The sequence below is a fragment of the Ipomoea nil genome, unplaced genomic scaffold (genome assembly GCF_001879475.1).
Source record: "Ipomoea nil cultivar Tokyo-kokei standard unplaced genomic scaffold, Asagao_1.1 scaffold0875, whole genome shotgun sequence".
NCBI lineage: Eukaryota > Viridiplantae > Streptophyta > Magnoliopsida > Solanales > Convolvulaceae > Ipomoea > Ipomoea nil.
Genome location: NW_017617303.1, coordinates 1,259,793 through 1,282,969, shown reverse-complemented (window position 1 = coordinate 1,282,969; position 23,177 = coordinate 1,259,793). Strand labels below are relative to the sequence as shown.

The window sequence follows — 23,177 nt, the reverse complement described above, 5'->3', positions numbered from 1 at the left end:
TATACAACCTTTCAAGTACACAACATCAATACATGATTAAATGATAAGCAAATAAAAGGTCTAAATAGTTTAATGGCCATAAATATAAATATTTACAACAATTTTCTCTTTCTCTCTATTACATTATAAATTAATAAATGATAAATGATTAATAAATGATTCTTTGCGCTCTCTTTCTATCTTTTGTTTTAGTTATTTAGTTTACGTTAAATAAGTTATCCAATGACTTGGTCTAATATATAAAAATGCTCACTTTAGGGATATATGGAATTAAACTGTACTATGAATCGAGTACAAAATTCTATAATTTCAGTATAGGATTCTGCAGAATTAAATTAATTTTAATAAAAATAGGAGTGCGGAAAAAGGAAAACAAAAATGGTGTCGCCCAATTTGCCACCATTAAACAACTGCCAACCAACGCAGTGCTCGTCTACGGAGACTTCATTGTTTTTTCTCTCTTGTACTTCTCGCTAGCCCTGTACTGTTTTCTGGAATTCTATCATCACTAATCTTTCCCTTTCTCGATAATTCTTTCCTTGTTGTCTCTCTTTCGTTATTCCTCTCCGTACGTGCATGAGATAAAGATGGCGGCATTGAACATTAAATCGGTACTGTTTCTTGTTTCGAGCTCCAATGATGGAAACCATGGCGTTCAGGATCTCATGTCTCGCCGAGGATTCATCAAAATGAGCCGGCAGCTAAGTTCTCGGGGTACGAGAAGTCGGAAATTCCGTGTTTTCTGCGAGTCAACGGTGATTTTCTTGAGTAACCTTTTCTTCATTGGATGCCAATTTGCGTATCAGGCTGTCTCTAGATTCATCTTTGATAAATTTTCGCAATGATGATGTGATTTGCAAGAATTGAGTAAATTTAGTTGATCATTAGTGTTGTAGGTTATGTGGTCCTGTGGAACATCTGTTTAGACAGTAGTAGGGATTTAGGTAAGGGTAGGTACAGAGAATCTGGGCGACGTGCGTGATTTAGTCTTCAAACGTTGAAATTTTGTGCTCAGCTTTACTTTATTGACATTTCTAACAAGACTGCTACTAATTTAGGTGGTCTTATAAATTATTTTTTCAAGATAGATTTTTGGTGGGGGTTGTGTTAGTCTAAAATGACTGTTATGACTGAAGTGCATTTTTGCAATTCCAATGTAGTTTCCATTTTTGCCTGATTCAATCAGGTTAATTACTCTATTGAAGTCATGATTTTGCTAGACAATTCTCCAATCACCTTCCCAGCTTCACACAGTTCTCTTGCTATAATATGAGAATATCTGCCAATTTTATATTGAGTTCATTGAGGATTTTTAATGCTGGTTACTTCTCTTTTGAGAACCATTTGCTAGGTGTTGTCTCACACTCTACACCTTACACAATCAAGCATAAAGCTTCTGGTCAATACCAGTTGCTAATGTATAAAAACATTCTGATAGTTAAGAAAATTTAATGCAAACCTTTATTAAGTTTTACATTCCCATCCTTCTTCCTCTTACCTAACATGTACTTTTGGAATGAAAACTTCTTGAGCGAATGTAATATGATTAGGAAATGTTCTGAGTAACGGATTTGCTCCGTTAGATTATTCTAATATTTTTCAGTCCCTAGTTTATTCATTATATTCTTTTTAACATGAAGGTAATTCAAATCAGGAAGTGCTCACCTGTTTTGGAGAGCATATTGTTGCCAGAGAATGGATTATTGCCATCTTCAGAATGGAAAACAGTTCCTGATATTTGGAAGACAGCATCAGAGAAGTTTGGCAATCGCATAGCATTAGTGGACCCATACCATAATCCTCCAACAAATCTAAGCTATAAGCAGGTAAGCCTTTCCTTTGGATATTTTTGCTTTATCACTTTGATATTTTTGTCTATCATGTGAAGCATAGTGTTTAAACAGAGTTATTTTCTCTCCTATATGTTCTACGATGTGGGGGTGGCTTGTGCACTTGGTCTCAACTTTTCTTTTGAACGTTGGGGTTGGTGTATTTACTGAGTGCTCACTTGTTGACCATTAGGTAGTGGTCTGGTACTAGGTCATTGACTCAAATCCTTGAAACAACATATGGTAAAGTTCTGTACATCTTTCATACCTAGATCTTGCAAGATGTGACAGCCTTGCACATTAGATTCAAACTTATTTGTGCGGTTGTGAGAGTTTTTATCTGTTGTTGCATATGTCCTAGAGGCTTTGTTTTGTATTTTTTTAATTGGTTTCATATAGTTGATGATTATCTTGTCCTCGCAACATGTACATTTCTAGATTTATTGGTAAAATTATTAATTGAGAATGTTGTTGCCTTCTATTAGTGATTATCATCTATTTGAAGTGTATTGAAACTATGTTATAATTAGCTACACTTTAGGATTTCTTGATGTGTCCAAGTGTATAGAGACTGGTTTCCAGTGCATTTCTATGAGTTACTGCTGTAGCTGGTGGGGTATTCTTCACTAGATCCTGTAGTTTGGCAGCTAGCTACTGTTACAAAGGTGTAGAATGGTCCTGTTATTGCCACTTAAGTTGTTTATCTGAAATATTTTGTCTGCTAAGATCTTAAAGAGCACTGTATCTTTATGGAACTTGGTTCTGTACTTCATTTGAGAATCAGTAGTTTCAGTGTTTTCAATTCCTTGTCATGACAATTAGTTACATATTTTGCATCTGGCAACCTCCACATCTAATATACTGTTGGGCGTTTTCGAAGCTTGTTTTGCGAGCAATTTAAGTATCTTGTTTCAAAAAGGTTTGAGTCTCTAACTTTGTCTTGATCCTGATTTTATCTTCTTCTTTTATTTTCTTTTCTTTTCATTTTTTTTTTGGTCATAAATATGAAACTTGCAGCTTGAGAAGGAAATTGTGAGCTTTGCTGAAGGTCTTAGAGTTATTGGCTTAAAACCAGATGAAAAGATTGCACTTTTTGCGGACAATTCATGCCGATGGCTAGTTGCAGATCAAGGTACTTTCACACACAGCCACACAAACTCTCTCACTTTTACTTCTTACTTTTCATATTTTTATTATTGTAAGCTTCCACAAGCATGTGCTGCTTGTATACCCCAGCATTCTCAGAAAGATGTTGACTATCTTTTACTTTTTACAAGTTTAACAATGGCTGGAAAACCATTCATGACCAGAATTTGACAAAGCCATTGTTTGAATTTATTCATTGTTAGTATTTCATGGAACAAAGTTCTTAAATCCTAAGTATTAGGTGCAGTAGGAAGGATTTCCTGGTTAATTCCCTTGTGCTTAGTTGCATGATTTCTCTGGCATTTTAAGTATCACATTAATGTTCAAAGTCAAACACATTATAACTCTTTTGAAGTCCGAGAAGCTTAAAAATGCTTAATATTGCACACATTTTCATGTTTACTGGTGGTTTCCAAAACCACCATATTGCTACCATCATTTATAGTTGGTGTACTCTTATGTGGGGTTGAATCAACTAAAACTATTTAAAAGTGACCTTGCGGTTATATTAGCTGTATCGAGTCAGAAACCTACTTTTCACCTCCTACACCAATGGATTCCTCTCCCTCTTGCGACCTTATCTGGAAAATTTCATCGCTTTCCTCCACCGCCGTCATCCTCACGCGCCGGCGCGTGAGTCTACCTCCGGCGAGTTTTTCCTGCGAGATTTTCCAGATGTTTGTTTCGCCTTTCTTTCGAATTTTTGGTGAAATTTGAAGGTTCTTTTTTGGATTTGTTGCTGAACTTCTCCCCATGGTGTTTGTGTTTTGGTATAACCGTGTTTGTTTCTTATCTCCGGTATGCCTTATCCCATGGGCCCTCAGTTTCAGCACTATTATAAAGACCTTTGATTATTTCCCATGTTTCAAGTAAGGGGGAGTGCGACTAACTACAATCGGTGTGTTATCCTTTGCTATTTTGTCTTCGTTACTATGGGCTCTATTGCATCCTTTGCTATTCTTTGCTCCCTTTTTGTCTCTACCGCTCTCTTGTGTTATCTGGAGGTTGTTCATGTTCAACTCTATCCTTGGTGTTTTCATCTTCATTCCTGAGGTTCGTGTTCAATTCCGTCCTCGGTGTGTTCATTCCCAAGATCGTGTTTAGCTTCGTCCTTGGTGTCTTCGTCTTTATTCCCAAGGATTGTGTTCAGCTCCGTTCTTGGTGCCTTCGTCTTCATTCCCAAGGAAGGGTCAGACATAGCGCAATCTCTTTTGAAGTCATCCATCCTAGAGTGCTTATATTGCTGTGATGGTGTTCGTGTTTTCCCTTGGTGCCTCCATTCCCAAGGATGTTCGTGACAAGCTTTGCCCCTGCCGTGTTCATTCCCAAGGGTTGCATTGTCCCTCCGAAGCCATCTCGCATTGTTATCCTCTAATTGCATTTAATTTTCACTTGTAATTTTGAGTGAGGCAGAGTGCTTGTTTTAATCCAAGCTTGGAACTTCAGATGTTCCAGCTTGAGGGGGAGTGTTGAATATTAGGAAAGTTGTCTTAGTTTCCTATTCTTATTAGTAGTTTCCTATTTCTATTAGGACTAATTTAGTATCTAGTTTAGTATATATAGAGGTCCATAGACATACAGAGATACATTCTATTGTAATCTTTCATTATAATATATCATCTATTCTCTTGTTCTTTGATTCTCACATATTTTGCTTCCGCCTAACTGGCGGGTGGTGGTTATTCTCCACCCGGCAGACCTATCAATCCCTCAATTTCAACACTATCAAATACATTATAAATTTATAATGCAAAATGAAGTTCCTTTATTAAGAAAATTCATTAAAATGAACCCTTTAGGTATAATGACCACTGGAGCAATCAATGTGGTGAGGGGTTCAAGGTCCTCAGTTGAAGAGCTTTTGCAAATATACAACCATTCTGAAAGGTTAGTCCAGATATTCTTCCAGAGAGGTGCCTCTATTAACTATTAATTTCACTTTCCTTTTTGTCTGAATATCTGATGTATATACATACATATGATGAAATTTTCTACTTGGTGATGATAAGATTATGATAATTTTAATTTGGATTATGTTTGTGACTTACTATCTAGTGTTTTCATTGTTTACCTCATAGAGGGCATATAACTTGCTTTCTATTCTTTCCCTCCTTTTCACCATTTTCTTGTAACATTTCTGTATCACAAGAGCTGGCTGAGCTGCTGACTTATTTTTGCTTTAGGCTTTCATTGAACCAAACCACGCTATCTTTCATTAATAACTCAAAAAATCTGTATCACAAAACATGATTTTCCCCTTTCTAATTCTTATAAAAGTACAACGGAAAATATTAACAGCTTCAAGTAAATTAGACTGCTTCACCTCTCACACAGTTTGCGACTTAAATTGCTTGAGATGGATGCTACATCTGATTTGTTAAACAAGTTAACTCCAATCCTACATTGAAGTTAAATTCAGTGGGCTTCTGTGGTTCTGCCACTGCACAAAAAATACAATAAAATTTACTCCATATAATATATATATATATTTGCAGCATATATGTGTTGGTGGCTTTCGTTTATGAACATATACATGGAGGAAGAGAGAGGTTTACCCGACAAGGGGAACCCATGGATTTCAACTTTGTGGAAGCAGGCATTATACCGAGGAGTTGATAATGGCACGTAATTGAGGATTTTTGGACATCTCTTGTCCTTTGTGTCTTGCTCTAGGAATCTAGGATTGTACAGATTCTAGACTTTACTTTTATTAGAGGGGATTAGTTTCATCTAATCATTAAATGTATTATTCTTATTATATTGTTCTGCCAGTGTCTTTTGCTTAGGGTGCATATGGAAGAGCGGTTTGAGTGGCCTATTGCTCCAAGTCCTCCAACAGCTTTTTGGATGAATTGTTTTTGACATGATTGGAGTGGTTCACTCCTCCAATCGCAAACATTTCAATTGGAGGGGTAAGGATTTGGTAGTTGCAATGTGATTGGAGTGGTCCAACCATTCCCACCTCACCGCCACCACTCTAACCATTTTAATCTCACCCCTCTCCCAAAGGGAGTTTTGGTTAAGGTGAGGCCTCCTATACTTAAGAGGTGACTGGTGGGGAGTTTCAATCCTCAATCTTTGTCATGCTTTGGTCTGTTTGGCTAGTAGGTTTAAGTTCGGGAATGGGAATTATACCATGGATGTTGTTTGGTTAAGAGATTACCGTGGATGTTTGGGTAAGAAATTAGGCATGCATCAATTGGAATGGTATTTGTGTATTCCCTTCTTTAAATTGGGTTTCAACTCCTATTTTCAGTGTCTTTCTTTCTTCTTTCTTTCTCCAACAACCCTCAACCCTTGACCCCACCCCCTCCAAGTAAAGGGGTTTCTAAAAATTGCATATCAATTAACCTGTCTTTTCTTCTTCCAAGGTTGTTGTTGAAACCCTAGGCCCGTTATAGTGGGTCCATATAAATTATTGTATTCTGTACAGCTCTTTGGTGTGGAAAACAGATGAAACCCTTCACACTTTCACATGGTATCAGAGCCTAAACCCTAAATAATATTTCCCCTTTCTTTCCCGCCTCCGCCGCCACCGGAGTTCACTGCCGCTGCGACTGTTTTTGCTTTCCGACATCTGCCTGGTGGTTCTTCTCCCAAACCAAGACCACAGGCCTCACCAGAGCCTTGTCGCGAGCCAGAGCCCAAAGTCCGGTCACCGTCTGCCGCTGCACACGCTACGCGCCACCGCCGTCGCCGAGATCCACCACTGTTTTCCGGCCAGATCTCCTTCCTCCGGTCTCCGATCGAGACGCCGTCATCGCCGTTGGACTCGTCTCGACGAGACGCTTCCGGCAGTGTTGTCTGTTTCCCCTACCGCTGGCCGTCGACCGCCGCCGCCGCCGATCACCACCGGCCAGAAACAGTAAACAGTGTGTTGTTTTTTGTTGGTAACCTCTATGTCTTCATATTTTACCTCTTATCCCACCATTACTATGGACAAGTTGGTTGGGAGTGAAAACTACACTTCGTGGCCCGCATCTGTGAAACTCTGGTTTGGGTCAGTGGATGTCTGACCATCTAACCAAAAAGGTTGGGGAAATTGAAGAATCAAAGAAATCAGATTGGGAAAAGGCAGATGCGTTATTATGCAACATGTTGTGGCAATCCATTGACCCTAAACTCTATCTTATTTACAAGTCTTATGACACTTGTTATGATGTTTGGAATAAAGCTAAGTCACTGTATACTAATGATATCCAAAGGCTATATTCCCTAATATCTAATATGTGGCTATATTCCCTAATATCTAATATGCTTAATTTTCGGTCCACTGCTGATATGAGTACACAGGATTTCTTGGGTCGATTGAAGCTTTACAACAGGAGTATAATAATTTACTGCCATATCAGGAGACAGCAAAAAATCATGCGAAGCAGTGTGATAGGTTCTTCATGGCGTTGACCTTGGCTGCCCTGCGGCCTGACCAGGTTCACGTTCGTGATCAGATCCTATCTAGTCCTAATGTGCCTACCTTCACTGAAATCGCTGGTAGACTGCTTCGTGTTGCCTCAGATCCCTCAATTGAGCCTATTGGAGAATCATCGGTTCTAACTACTCGGGCTACAGATAGAGGACCCTCTGGACCATCTAGTGGTGGTGGTGTTCGTCGTGGCAGACGTCCTCGGTGTGACTATTGCCACAAAGATGGTCATACCAAAGATCGTTGTTGGAAGTTACATGGTCGACCTCCCCGTTCTGCTAATCTGGTCCAGGCCACTGCATCCGAGAGTCAAACTCATGAACCAAGCTCTACTCCAATTGAGATGACCCCTAGGCAAGGTTTAAAAAGGCGGAGGCGTGCCTCGAGGCGTTTTCTATTTTGAGGCGAGGCGTAAGCCTCAATTTTTAGCCTCAGAATATATTAGTAAGCTGTAAGCCTATAAACATTATTCATAAAATTTACCAAAATATAAGATTAATATTCATTAGCTAAAAGTTTCATTGGTCTCAAAGAAACACACCACAAAACATCAAACATAATATAAGTCTAAAGCAAACAAATGCATAACAATCTAAGATTAAAGTACTAAACAAACAATCAAACATTCAAACAAACAGTCAAACACATCATAAATCACAATATAAATTCATCTAGAGAATCATTATCTATATCCTCATCATTCCCATTGTCACTATCTTCATCAAAATCCTCCCAATCTTCTTCATCTTCATTGATTAGTCTCATTTTTCCTTTTCCCTTATTTGATCCTTGTGCACTAGCTTTCTTGGAGTTCTTGCTTGAGGATTCAATTGGTTGAGCTTGAGTTGCTTGTGATGTCCCCTCCCCCTCAAAAACATCAACATCAATGTCATCTAAACTTATGTTGGGAGCATATTCATCTTCACCCACAAGCCATTCATCATCCGATGGCAACTCATCAATCAACAAATTATCCATCATTTCCCAATGACTTCAACTTCAAATGCCTATCCTTCAATTTTTTGTTGTACAAGATGTAAACCAAAGCATTCATCCTTGCCGTGGTCAAACGGTTTCTTCTTTTGGTGTGCACTTGATTAAATGCACTCCAATTGCACTCACATCCAGAAGAAGAACAAGTGAGACCTAACACTTTAATGGCAAACTTTTGAAGCTCGGGAGTGCCATCTCCATATTGAGTCCACCATTCAACTAAAAGAATAATAACAATATAACATTAAGTATTTAAATTTACTATAAATCTATAATTAACACTCATATTTAACTATTTAAACTTTAATTACCGGGACTTCGCTTGTAGAGTGTGTTTTTAGCTTGAGTCAACCCAAAGAATCCTTGTTGAGCGTGGAAAGCACTACATTGTACGTCAGCTTTCTCCATTTCATCTGCGTTGGGTATGAGCTTCACTAAACAATCTAATAAGCCACGCTTGATCTCAACATGTGTAGAAAAACCAGGAGCATAATGGCAACGGAGATTTAAAAAGTAAGCAGCTGCATGCAAATCTCGGTGCATCTGAATCTCCCATTTTTGATCAATGAGATCCCATATCTCCTTATAATCCTTTTCTTCTCCTCCCAAGTTCTTGGCTATCTTTTCCTTTGCTTCATCCATAGCATTGTAAAGAAAACCCATTGCAGGCTCTTTTTCTCCATCTACTAGCCTCAATACTTCAACCAAAGGCTTTGTAGTCTCCATCTACTAGCCTCAATACTTCAACCAAAGGCTTTGTAGTCTTGATAGCATAGATTAAACTTGGCCAAAAGTTGTTATCCCTCAAAATTATTCTTCTAATTTCCTTCCCATCAGCTTTGTTTGCGTAATTACTATTTGTCCACTTTTCAGAAGTGAACATAGCCTCCAATGGTTGCCTCACTTGATAAATACTTTGTAATGTCAAGTATGCAGTGGCAAATCTAGTAGCTGCTGGCCTTATAAGCTCTCGGTTAGTGAATTGCCTCATCAAGCTCAAAACCCAAGAATGATGCTCACTTTCTTTGCCTTGATCAAAGCATTTTTGTGTTGTGGTAGCTCTCCAATTTTTTCTAGCATTAAATCAAGGCAATGTGCAGCACATGGAGTCCAATACAAATGCTTCCTTTTCTCTATAAGCATTTGTCCCGCTGCCCGGTAGTTGCTTGCATTATCCGTTATCACTTGAACCACAAGCTCTTCTCCAACTTCCTCAACAACTTCATCAAGCAACCGAAACAACAATTTAGCATCTTTCACATGCTCGGATGCATCAACACATTTCAAAAAAACTGTACCACTAGGATTATTGACAAGGAAATTAATTAGACTCCTATGTCTAATATCTTGCCAACCGTCAGACATGATTGAAACTCCGGTAAGTGGCCAGGTGCTCTTAATGTCATCAACAATTTTTGTTGTTGTTGTCAACTCTTCCTTTAATATCCAAGTCCTAAGGTCGTACATGCTTGGAGGCTTAAATCCCCGACCATATGCGCCAACCGACCGAAGCATGTTGACAAATGAAGGACTCCTTGCCACATTAAAAGGTATTGCATTCTCATAAAAAAACCTCCCGATGTCTAAAGAAACTTGGTTACGAAGTTCTTTTGCATTCTGGGGTGTAATTGTGGTTGGTTGGTCCCCACTAGAACTGTCTTTCATCATGAATCTATCCATCGGTCCCCGGATACCTCTAGTAGAGATAGAACCAGAACCACCGGAAACCACATTGTTTCCATCATCACCTTCAGCTTCCCTCCCGCTTCCAAAGTATGAGCCAACGTCCACACGTTGCTCAAACTCCATCTGTGCTAAATTCTTGGAGGCTTGAACTTTGTTTAATATATCAACAAATTTTTGTTTCACTTCTGTTGATACATTGTCACAAGGCTTGACATTTTTCTTTGTTCCGGCGAGATGATGTTTCATCCGTGCCACTCCGCCTGTGATGACTTTCTTGCAGTAATTGCATACCACATATTTGTATGATCTTTTTTCTTGACCATCCTCAACAAGTTCAACACAATGATCCTGGATCTTTTTTATTCTTTGAACCGGTAGACACTCCAAGATTGCCTAAACTTCCTGCACTACTCTTTTTTGAGTGGTTCACCATTTCTAAACAATCAATCTTTCAACCTACAAATAATTATAATATTCAACACATTAATATTTAAAAAAAAAAAAAAAAAAAAAAAAAAAACATATCACAAATTTGAAGTGCCTACTGCCTACTGCCTATATCACAGTGCATATACTAAGTATACTGTATACTACTGCCAAAAAAACATATCACAAATATTATTTATATTACTTATATACTTATATACATTATACATATATATAATACTCTAACAAGTAACAACACTACTCAGCTTATTATTAGTTTATCCCAAAAAAAAAAAAAAAATGAAATAAAATGAGAAATCAGAAATGACGCATCAGTGCATCACCTGTCGTTGGAGGGTTGGAGGTCGCCGGAACTTGGAGGTCGCCGGATGGGGGAGGTCGCCGGAGGGAGGAGGTGGCGTCGCACAGTGAGTTCGCACTTCGCACTTCGCAGTCTTCCGCAAATCCCACTTCCCGTTTCTTTTCTTTGAATTATTACACTTCTGAATTCTAATTTTAGTCTAGGGTTGGGTCATTGGGTCGGGTTTTATTTTTTGTATTGGGCTTAAACAAATAACATCTAAAAGGCCTATAAAGCCTCACTTCACGCCTCAGACACGCCCTGAGGCGTGCCTGAGGCGTACGCCTCTATGGCCTGAGGCGTCCGCCTCTAACATTGCCTGAGAGGCGGACGCCTCAGGGCTTAGTTGGACCGCCTCGCCTTGAGGCGTACTGAGGCGCGCCTTTTTAAACCATGCCCCTAGGGAGTATGAAGAGTATCTCCAGCTTAAAGCAGCATCCGGCCTTAACTCTTCCACACCTCCAATGAATGTTACAGACAGAGATAAGGTTGAAGGGACTATTAGGAGCATATAAAACAGACTCCAAAGAAAAAGAAGGCATAGGGGAAGCCTGACCAACACCAATAGCTGGTGTCTGATGACCATTAGCTAAGGTGACCGTTGGTAAAGTCTTAGACTTAGACACATGCAAAAGATAAAGGTTACCGGAAATATGATCTGAAGCACCTGAGTCCAATATCGAAGATTTTGGAGTATTGGTGTGTGAAAGACAAACCAAAGATGACGTACCAGCATTCATTGGAGGTGTGGAAGAGTTACAAGAAGATTATTTATCTTGTGTGTTTGTGTTGTCTTCTGTTAAGCATTTAACCATTAAAATGTGGATTAAAATACTCAACGATGGTAATAAGGGTTCTATCCAAAGAGAAGAAAAGATTGTGGTACTAGTGGTACTACCTTATGGTGGTTAAGGGTGGAATAGAAAAAAAAAAGAGGGGAACTGATAACAGAGCCATAAATCTATCAACATGTGAAACAAGCTATGCAGCTGAAGCCTAGCACTCTCTCAAAGTTGCTAGATGATCATGGTTTCAGCCTTTCAGGTGCAAAGCTGATCGTATCCAAAGAGCAAGTTCTGTGGTGTGTGAGTTTGGTATGACTAGAAGTGCGGTTGATCATTCAGTTTTCTATCATCATTCTAATGGGAAATGCATATACCTTGTAGTATATGTGGATGACATTGTTATTACAGGAAGTGATCAAGAGGGCATATCTCAGTTGAAAGAGTATCTCTTTAGTCGGTTCCAAACCAAGGATTTGGGCAAGCTGAAATACTTTCTTGGAATTGAAGTGGCTCAATCTAGCAGTGGTGTTGTTATTTCTAAAAGGAAGTATGCATTGGATATTTTAGAAGAAACTGGCATGTTGGACAGTAGACCGGTTGATAATCCAATTGATCCGAATGTTAAACTCCTACCAGGACAGGGGGAGCCATTGCCTGACCGAGAGCGATATAGGAGATTAATTGGAAAGCTGAATTATATCACAATTACATGACCGGATATCTCTTTCGCAGTTAGTGTGTTGAGTCAGTTTCTTGAGACTCCTTGTGATTCTCATTGGGATGTTGTTGTTCGTGTTCTAAGGTATATCAAGAGAGCACCAGGACAAGGCTTATTATATGAAGATAGAGGACATTCACAAGTTGTTGGGTATTGTGATGCAGATTGGGCTGGTTGCCCGTTTCACAGACGCTATACTTCAGGTTATTGTATTCTCATGGGAGGTAATCTCATATCTTGGAAAAGTAAAAAGCAGGATGTGGTTGCTAGGTCCAGTGCTGAAGTGGAATATTGAGTCATGGCACTTGCCACGTGTGAGCTTATGTGGCTTAAACACCTACTACAAGAATTGCAATGTGGCAATGTAGCCCAAATGACATTGATATGTGACAACCAAGCAGCTCTACACATCGCATCAAATCCTGTTTATCATGAAAGGACTAAACATATCGAGGTTGACTGCCACTTCATCAGAGAGAAGATTGTGTCAGGGTGCATTAAAACTAGCTTTGTCAATTCTGCAGATCAGTTAGCTGATATCTTGACAAAATCTCTTAGAGCTCCTAGAGTTGAATATATTTGTAACAAGCTTGGAGCATATGATCTATACTCTCCAGCTTGAGGGGGAGTGTTGAAACCCTAGGCCCGTTACAGTGGGTCCATATAAATTATTGTATTCTGTACAGCTCTCTGGTGTGGAAAACAGATGAAACCCTTCACACTTTCACAGTTGTAATAGCCATTTTGCTTCTCTCAATATTTCTCCTCCTCAAACCAACCTCTCCTATAGTCATAATCTTCAAACTACTAAAGTTATGTTTTTGAAATTATAACATATGTATCTTTTCCATCAGGATCCCCAAACTGCCTCCCCCACCAGATTATAGAAACAACTTTTCATTTATTTCATCATATGTGCGTGTGTAATACACACACACACACACACACACACACACACACACATTACATATAGACACACCCACCCATGTAGGAAAGTACAATAATGGAGTAAAAAAAATTGTGATTGATTCTTATTCCATATGTGTGTATTCAAACCAAATGTTATTTCAACCATGGTTGCCACTCCATTCTGGTTTAATGCCAAACAAGAAGCTTTTCATAAAACCCATACAGATTCCTCAATCTAGGATCTGAATTTTGATTCTGATTCTTGTCTTTGAACCAAACACCAACAAAAAGAATTGGGATTTTTAATTAATAGGTACCTCTCTGTAAATTTATAAAAACACAGCCTGGGAGATGATTACTTTCACACATTCCCTTCATAATTCTGCCTCTTTTGGTTCAATCCTCCACAGTACAAAATGAATCTTTTGACTTCACTTGTATGGAAGATTAATGTGGAGAATTTAGAATTTTGAACGAAGTTTAATTTTGTTGATTGAATATCTCAGCATTTGTTGTTGAAATTGGACAATTTGCTCAAAATGATCTATTCCTTTTATGAGTAAGCAATCTCAACACTCTTTTAGAGTGTTCCTAAACTTACCAATGTTCCACTTGCATTTAAAAGAAGCATGCCCAGTTTATGCTAGTAAATGTAATTACTACAGGCTGATTCTCCCTCCTGTATCTTCTTCCTTTCCATCGAAACTGACAAGTTTTTATATCCTTACAAAATAAATGGAACATGCCATGATTTTTTTGTCACTATAATTACAGTGTTGCACTTGCTGTCGACAATCCTGAAATGTACAGCCGAATTGCAGAAACCTTCCACTCCCATGCAGATGTAAGATTTATCATCTTACTTTGGGGGGAAAAATCAAGTATCACAAGTGAAGTAATGGATGGACGCCCCATATATAGTTATAACGAGATCATAGATTTGGGGAATGAGAGTCATATGGCTTTGCTTCACTCACAAGAAGCAAGTAAGTGATTTTACCTCAGATAAATGAATGATTTACAAAACTAATTACTGATATTTCTAAAACTAATGCAGAAGATATTTTGAAGCTTTATTTATATTATCAAAAACAATAGTCAAGAATCTTATCATTCCAATGTTTTCTATGTAGATGGAAATTGTATTCTTTTGAGGATGGTAAATACAATAATATCTTCCTCTCTAGTAGTTTTTACTTTGGATTGGGGTGGAGCACAAAACTTAGCATCAAGACAGGCAGTTTATTGAACTGTTAAATAAAGTAATATATATGTCCATCGCTAATAGTTTGAAGTTTAGTTATGGTGGATAACATTTGCTACTTTATCTATCACCCTCAGCAAATATACCAGACAAATGATACTCCATTGGATGTATATGCAGATACATATATCCTTACTGTATATTTTCCATTTCTTAGCAAGGAAATGCTAGTTGCCGGTCCATTTTTATAGAAGCTTAGACAACAATTCTCAAATCCACAGCTCACTTTAATTTATCTTCTCCCACATAATCACACTGCTTTTTAACTCTGTAATTTCCAGTTCCAATCCAGGAATTCTCTGTAATTTCCACTAACTCACAGTCTAGAACCATGGGGTATATGAGGCTACAACACATTTGATTTGACTTAAGAAATAAAAAGAAAAAAAGAAAAGAAAAAAAAAAACAACCATGAATATAATAATGGCCACTTGGTCATACAATATACTTTCACATGGTAATGTGAGAGTAAAATGCTGATTTTATTTCATTTATTTCTTGTTTTATTTTGAATTCTGTTAAATGTAAATGCTTGGCCATCTTAGACACTAGTATGTCCTTTGAAGATTCCTTGTCTCAGACTGAATTATGTTTGGGTGGAATGATCACTGACTAACTATGCAATTGCAGGGCATCAATACACATATGAACCGATCAACTCCGATGATGTGGCTACACTTGTTTATACTAGTGGAACCACTGGCAATCCAAAAGGTGTTATGCTCACGCATGAAAATCTGCTTCACCAGGTCTATGCCTTTTCATTTTAACCTTTACTATAGTAACATTGCCAATATCATTGACCTTTATAATTAGTAACCTCTAAAAAACAACACTAGTTTCCAAAAGTGATATCATTTTAGAAGTTCTTTTAAGCAAGGCACTTTAAAGAGTCTCATTCTAAGTTTGGGGTTCACATATTGCTAAACCTTGGAATTGATCATAAAGCAACAGATAGGATATGGTGTTTTTATATTGTTGATCTTAGTCCATAGATTGGTTACAGGAAGCATGCATGCATAGAGCTACAGTGTTGAAATTCAAGTTTTGGTAAGGTTGCAATCGCTGAATTCAAAGAGAGTGAGAGGATACTGCATTGGGTTGGAGTATTGGAGTGACCACTTTATTTATTTATTTATTTATTTATTTATTTTCGTCATGATGATCCACTTTGATGTTGTTGCCAACTCTTGGCTAATGTTAATTTTTATTGAATTAGATTCAGATAATTTTTTCCAAAATTTGTACTTCCTTTGTCCCATTTTGTAAGAATAGTTGCGTTTGGTGTGGTTTTTAAGAATACAAATAAGATGGTATGTAGTTTCCAAATTTGCCCTTCTAAAAAGAGGTAAATTTGGACCCACCCTGAAAAAGTTAAAAGCAAAAAAGGTTGTATTTGGACAGGATCAATAGCTTTTTGATCATCCATCATGGTAATTTTTGCTCGGTTAATATCCCAGGTTCTGGTTGTAATGATTTATAAGAAACTACTTCTAGTGTTTTAGGATCTTGTTATTTTGCTTTTGCTATCTACAGAATTGTTGTTCAGTTGATGCACATTAAATGAGGAGACTTTATATGTAGATTTTGAATCTTTGGGATCCTGTACCTGTTGTGCCCGGGGATAGATTCCTGAGCATGCTTCCCCCATGGCATGCATATGAACGTGCTGCTGAATATTTCATATTCTCATTAGGATGCGAGCAAGTATACACTACGGTCATAAACTTGAAGGTATATTGTATTGTTATATTCATACTCTTCCATTGAATTTCAGTTTACCTAGTTTTCATTGATATTAAACATATTAGAAATTGTACTCAATTTGCAGTTGTGATTGTCCTTTTAAAAAAATAAAGAAAAGAAGATTATGTCATTCTGATTCAGTTTACTCATATTTTAGGAAGATTTAAAACGTTATCAGCCACAGTATCTAATATCAGTTCCTTTGGTATATGAGACATTATACAGGTAAATTTTATGTAACGAGCTTTTTGTTTTATTACTTCATTTCATACAAATGTTCTATAACTTTACTAAGGAGGAGCTATGCAGTGATAAAATGACAAAAAATTGGTTTTGCTAAAAGTTGGATTGGCGTTAATTTCTATAAACTTCTAAAACACTAAACAGAATTTATGAATACAAACTCCCTTCAATCCAACTTTCCATCTGTTATATTTTGTGATCTAAATTTCTGTAGTTTCCTGGAATAACAAATATGAAGATTTGTATTCTGTGTACTTTCCAAATATTCTGGATGCATTCTTTTCTTTCATGATACAGTGTTCTGTATTTTTATTTTTATTTTTTAATTTTCAATCTTGCAGTGGAATTCTGAAGCAGATAAATACAAGCAGCCCCGCTCGTAAGCTCATTGCCTTGTTATTTCTAAAGATCAGTTTCGCATACAAGGAGGCCAAAAGGATATATGAGGTTTAGCATCAACCTTTCTTTCAATTATGAATGTGTTTGAGTTTCTAAATTTTAATTAATATAGAGAGAGCTTTGGTTAGTATTCAGGATTTTCATATTCTAACAAATCTTTAGCTACAGTCAAAATGTCAGATACTCCACATGTAAATCGATAGCACCTTAACTAATTTCTTTGAATTGTCCTCTATATTTTTTTTTGTCTCTATGTTTCAGGGGAAATGCTTAACAAAAGATCAGAAACAGCCTTCTTACCTTGTTTCTGTTTTGGACTGGCTATGGGCCAGAGCCATTGCTGCTCTATTGTGTCCATTGCATTTGTTGGCAAGGAAATTAGTTTACAGTAAAATTCACTCAAGCATTGGTATTTCTAAGGTATGGTAAAAAGCATACGTAATTAAGCCATGGCATGCGATTCAGTGTGCAGAAATTGAAGTTAATATGTCACTCACTTCCTTTCTTTTACTTCAAAAGAAATTTGGGATATTTGGATACAAGTGAATGAGTTTCTCAATATTTGGTTAGAACATGCCCATATTATTTATTTTAGAGGATGCTATTTGCACACAGAATTTTATACACAAGTTTACACATGCTGACATGGTTCCACAACTCTTCATATTCATTGGTTACTCGTGAATTTCAAATTGATAAGCTTAAAAGTCAGCCCACAATGTGCTTACATAATAACTGGGAACTAGTATAAATAGTCTTTATTTGTCACTTTGATATATGATGTTCCCAGGAAATTGTGGTAACTTAGCTCAAACTTATAAATTTTTAACTTCGAGTCTTCTCTGTTTAAAAAGTATATAGAAATGTTGAGACCCACTTTGCAAAAACTGGTGAGCATTGCTTCCATTATCCATAAGGAAAACCATTGGACTGAATAAACTAATTCTGCTTTAGGTTGCACTTAGAGTTATGCTAGCAACGAAGAAGCTTATAAGCAAATAAACGAGAAACATGGCAGCAGATAAAAGCACACTGTGGGTGATTTTCTTGATGAACAGTTAGTGTCTATGGAGGACCCCTTTTCACAACCATTCCTAAAAGCACTTATAACGCCACTTCTAAAATTCTGTTCACTAAATCTAAGAAATGCGGCAGTTGAGTGGGGTCATAATAATCTGAGCTAAGATTGCCATATATGTCTTTCTCAATAGTTTTAAGCACTTATTGAGACCTATAACAACTTAATATGGTTGAAATCATACAAGCCAAAATTATCTTCCAAAAATGGGAAACACTAAAAGAAGTGAGTGTAGCATAGATGCCAATGTACATCGATGTACTGTGAAGATGTATTTTCATAATTACGTGGCCACATGTATAGAAAGTATATTTGGCATAGTGAGAAAGAGTCAGGCGCTCAGGCACAATGTAGGTTTTAGGAAAGGTCTATGCAACTTTACCCCTGTTGAGAAGTTGATTCTAGCACGTGAACCTATGACGAGCAATTGATCACAACACTCCTACCAATAATTTTTTTGTACTGTACAAGATATTATGTAGTAGATGTTAACTTATTAATGGCTTTGGTCTTTTGCAGGCTGGAATAAGTGGAGGTGGTAGTCTTTCCTCGCATGTTGACAAGTTCTTTGAGGTTTGGTGCTTTATCTTTATGGCTATCGCCAAGGGTGTGGATTGATGCTTAGCTCTGATTCAAACTGTGATATCATACAGGCAATTGACATAAAATTGCAAAATGGATATGGTTTAACAGAGTCAGCTCCTGTTGTTGCTTGTCGGCGTCCAAACTGTAATGTAATCCTCTTCACATTGAAACTGTGCACTTCTAATCAATTTTTAACTGTCATAGCTGAAGTTGTTTGTTGATTTGCACTGATTAGTACTTCAAATGAGTGAATTGTCTATTTGTATTTGTTTTTCATCGTCAACTATTCACGTGTTAGAATCACCTACCTAGACTATTTTTTTAGACATCACTTCTTAATTTCCTCAAAACAATTTTGAGTAGAGGTAACTTTTCATGAAATAAAATTGACAGACCCCACAATTGTAACTTTTGACAGTACATCTAAACTGGACAAGCCACTGGAAATTACCCCTAGCAAAAAAAATAGTGTGCATTACTTTCAGCCTTTTCTCTCATCACGATTATTGAGTGCACAACCCCAAACAATCTTCTCTTTGATCCATCCAATATAGGTTTTTTTAATCATTTTGCTTTATTAAGTTTTTCTTGGGTGGAGATTGGTGTTCACTGGGGGAAGAGAGGGGGCTTGTTGGCTTGTACAAATTAATTGGTACTTACACCATTGCATGCATATCTGTTCTTGTTGCTCATTTGATTTCGATCTTACAGATCATAAATTCCTGTATTCAGCTACTTTTTTACTGTGCTTTACGTTGCCTATACAACTGAAAGTCTATATCGTGACAATTACACATTTAATGTTTGTAGGTCCTTGGCTCAATTGGGCCTCCCATTCGGCACACGGAAATAAAAGTAGTAGATGCAGAAACAGATAAGGCCCTCTCCCCTGGTTCAAAAGGCATTGTCAAAGCCAAAGGACCACAGGTGATGAAGGGCTACTACAAGGTTAGTACTCCAATGATTTTCAATTTTTTTTTAAATCAGTTTCATTTTGTTGCAATCAATGCTTTCTTTGTTATAAAGTATTTGATAGTGTTATAATCTAAGATTGGGCCAAGGTCACTCAATTGGGCTATAACGCACATCGGCCAAACCACACTAAAAGATTGGATCCAATCAATTAGCTAGACTAACTCATGGCCTTATTAACCCATATGTTCTCTCTTATTTGATCAATGTGGAACTCTTAACACTCCACCTCAAGTGGACAACCGTGTCATTCTGAATCTAACCGGTTGACCACTTGAAATGGACCCTCCCCTAAAATGAAAGGCTCTGGATACCACCAAAGTGGACGAAAGTTTGGACGCCACCAATACCACTAATAGACAACCCGGTGAACACAAAGTGGATCGGACATGATGTTGTAATCTAAAGATTGGGTCAAGGTCACTCAATTGGGCTGTAATGCACATGGGCCAAACCACACTAAAAGATTCGAATCCAATCAATTAGCTAGTCTAACTCATGACCTTATAAACCCTTATGTCCTCTCTTATTTTATCAATGTGAGACTCTTAACAGTTAGTAAATCTAAGAAATTTCCATATTTTTCCATTGAATAAGTCTCTCTTGCCACATAATTCATGAATTTGTATGTGTGCAACTTCACTTTAGTTCTACTGAGTTCTGCTTTCTATGACCAATTGGCCACGTAATGTCTTATACTCTTATAACTCTTATGTGGTGTTTGGTTCATGGAATAGGCCAAGAATGGAACGGCATTTCATGGAATGTCTATTCTGCCCTTGGTTCATTTTATATTCTGCAGAATTGGCTATTTACAAAGCAGCATTAAGAATATATGGTCGCATCTCCTTGTTGCTTGTCTAGTAGCTTATAAAGAACATTTGCTTTTATCTTTGAATACTGATCTTGTTGTTTGTGTATTGAGTATGAACATTTGTTTTATGTTCAGAATCCATTTGCTACAAAGCAAGCTATTGATGAGAATGGATGGCTAAATACTGGTGATCTTGGTTGGATTGTTCCTAATCATTCTATAGGGCGATCTCGCAATTCTTCTGGTTTTATTGTTCTTGAAGGTCGTGCCAAGGATACTATTGTGCTTTCATCAGGTGATTGCTAAACTCTTGGGGTGCAATGATACTCAAGCTGTTATATTCACCCACCATTTTTCATTTACAGTACTGAACAACAAACTTTTCTAATTCCATACCATGGTGATATGGGCTGACAGTAGGAATACAATTTTGCACGAATACCAAATTTGGAGTAAAAACCTTTCAATCAGCTAAAACCTTTTAGTCACTTGCAATTTGAATCACAAAATTGTTCCCTTTCGGTGCTTTCTGTTCATGTAACTTCTGCATTTAATTCAATGCTGCTTTACATGCTTATAGTATTTTATTCTACCGGTTTGGGCTCCTATGAGAACCACCCTCCCTGTGAGAACTGTGGACAAATATGGAATGTCCCATCTACTAGATCTAACGGTTGAAAAAAGAAAGTCAGTCAATTTCATAAATATTACAAAATTCAAAGTTTGTACGGAGTAATATTTATAAAACTGACCCACCCTTTTTAACCTTATTTTCAAACGTTAGATCTACTACAGCTCAAATTTGTTCACAGTTTTCACGCAGAGAGTGGTTCTCATATGAACCTAAAACACATTATCCCACTTTATAATGGGAAAAGTAATCTTCTTTATCCTCGTTTATCAGGTATCTAGTATCTTTTACTCCATAATTTCATTTTCTTCTCAAAGCCTTGGCTATCAGCATTCTAGCTGTGAAACATTTCCATAAAGTTTATGCAACAACTGACATATGTGTGCAATGGATAGGTGAAAACGTCGAACCATCTGAGATTGAAGAAGCTGCGATGGGTAGCAATTTGATTCAACAGATAGTTGTCATTGGTCAGGTGTGTAGTAGATTTTGATTTTTACAGCTAGTTTTAATGTTCATTTGAATACATACACCTTTTATTTTACATCATACAACTTCACACCTGTAACATGTAGGATAAACGACGTCTTGGAGCTCTTGTTCTACCACATAAAGAGGAGGTTCTTTTAGCTGCAAAAAAATTGTCCGTGGTTGATTCTGACGCTACAGAAGTTAGCGAGGAGAAAACATCTAAACTAATACACGAAGAACTACAAAAATGGTAAGGCAATATCGACCAAATTATTGTTGTCATCATTTAGTAGCAACAAACGAAATGCGCAACAAAATCCCGTCTCGTGTTTCCCCTAATGCAGGACGACAGGTTGCACGTTTCAAATTGGGCCTATCCTCCTCATTAATGAGCCTTTTACGGTAATCATTTTCGGCAGCTTAGCCATTCATTTCCCAGATCAAAGAGATGACAATAATAGCTTAGACATTTTGGTTTGTGGGTTTGCAGATTGATAACGGTTTGCTGACTCCAACAATGAAAGTCAGGAGAGATAAAGTAACAGATCTATACAAAGAGCAAATTGAGGATCTATACAAGTGACTTGAAATTTTGAACCAATAGTATTTTAATAAGGAAAATACTCATTCTCTGCACTCAACTTTTACTCCCATACTTAAGTTTTCAATGTACACACATTTACAGGGGCCCACATGAAGAAAATAGTCAATCAATGCTCGCCACATCAAAGAATAAATTTGAGAGAGTAAGACATGTTGTAGAACTCTTTTAATAATAACTCAGCTGCCTTATGTACCTGCAGGTTTTTGAAATTGTATTTTGCTTTTTACTTTTTCCTTGTATCCAAAAAAAAAATTAAGTGATTGATATACGGAATTTTGTTAAATGCATATCAGTCAAAATTTTCTTGATATGCGTTTGGATTTAATTTTTATTTTTGTCACCATAAAAAAAGCTAATGAAATACATATTTGCCATTGAGGACCAGAATTAATAATGAAATACATATTTGCCATGGTGGCTGGTAGTTGATAATTGTTAGCTGACTGGTTAATTAAAGTTAATTGACTAAATATTTGTATTGATTTTTTTAACCAAGTCAAACAATTAATAGTGATCAAATAAGTTAAAATTGATCGATAAGTTAACTATTTTACTGATCTACATATTTTTATTTGATTAATTGGAGATAATATGTTGGTTGAGTTTTCCTTTAAATTTTGAAATGTATAATACCTAATTAAAAGTAATTAAACATTATAAGATAATTTTTAAAGGCATTTTTCTTTGTTTAACCAATTTCTACATTCTCATCAAAGCAACAGGAACACATACTTCAATAGAACAAATCTCACTTAATGTGATAGTATTTTAATTAGTAAATTATCAAAATTGTTATAATAAGTTAATTTATCAAAATACATTCCATTAAACTAAACAAAATTTATCATCTTCAATCAACTAGCTAGGAGCTTATTTAAGCATTTTTTTCTTGACAAATGTAAAATGATTGGTAAAATATATGTAAGAATGTTGCTATGTTGCGCTTGTTACTATTCCAAATGGTGGTTACAGAATCAATTCTGGAGCTGAAAAAAATTGAGAAAATAGAACAGATACTACATTGAAGAGAGTAGTCATGATGAGTGTTTCAAAAACAATTATTTATTAATTTACATATAAAGTATATAAAGATT

General features: G+C 36.9%; 1 protein-coding gene and 1 long non-coding RNA gene across 3 annotated transcripts; one reads left to right on the top strand and one right to left on the bottom strand.

Moving 5' to 3' along the window:
* The first annotated feature begins 327 nt into the window (after positions 1-327).
* Positions 328-22,391, top strand: LOC109178990 (probable acyl-activating enzyme 16, chloroplastic). Of its 2 annotated transcripts, XM_019328541.1 has the most exons (18): positions 328-755; positions 1,641-1,826; positions 2,847-2,961; positions 4,775-4,862; positions 14,051-14,262; positions 15,171-15,289; positions 16,125-16,274; positions 16,444-16,511; positions 16,871-16,976; positions 17,190-17,348; positions 18,526-18,579; positions 18,660-18,740; positions 19,402-19,539; positions 20,513-20,672; positions 21,404-21,483; positions 21,584-21,729; positions 21,824-21,881; positions 21,970-22,391. In XM_019328541.1, the coding sequence occupies exons 1-18, from the start codon at positions 588-590 to the stop codon at positions 22,060-22,062; spliced, it is 2,181 nt and encodes a 726-aa protein (XP_019184086.1). In that variant the 5' UTR covers positions 328-587; the 3' UTR covers positions 22,063-22,391. The 2 variants fall into 2 exon arrangements, with proteins under 2 accessions (XP_019184086.1, XP_019184087.1); XM_019328542.1 differs by lacking the exon at positions 17,190-17,348.
* Positions 19,574-20,501, bottom strand: LOC109178991. Its single transcript, XR_002053804.1, has 2 exons — positions 19,988-20,501; positions 19,574-19,666 (listed from the first exon to the last, which is right to left on the bottom strand). It is a non-coding gene; the product is annotated as an uncharacterized LOC109178991 (long non-coding RNA).
* Positions 22,392-23,177: the final 786 nt, after the last annotated feature.

Bases quoted from the DNA above. Each gene is read 5' to 3' on its own strand.
- LOC109178990 (XM_019328541.1), top strand. From the start codon at position 588: ATGGCGGCATTGAACATTAAATCGGTACTGTTTCTTGTTTCGAGCTCC. The intron at 756-1,640 runs GTGATTTTCTTG...TTTAACATGAAG, and splicing joins GTGTTTTCTGCGAGTCAACG to GTAATTCAAATCAGGAAGTG. The intron at 14,263-15,170 runs GTAAGTGATTTT...ATGCAATTGCAG, and splicing joins GCTTCACTCACAAGAAGCAA to GGCATCAATACACATATGAA.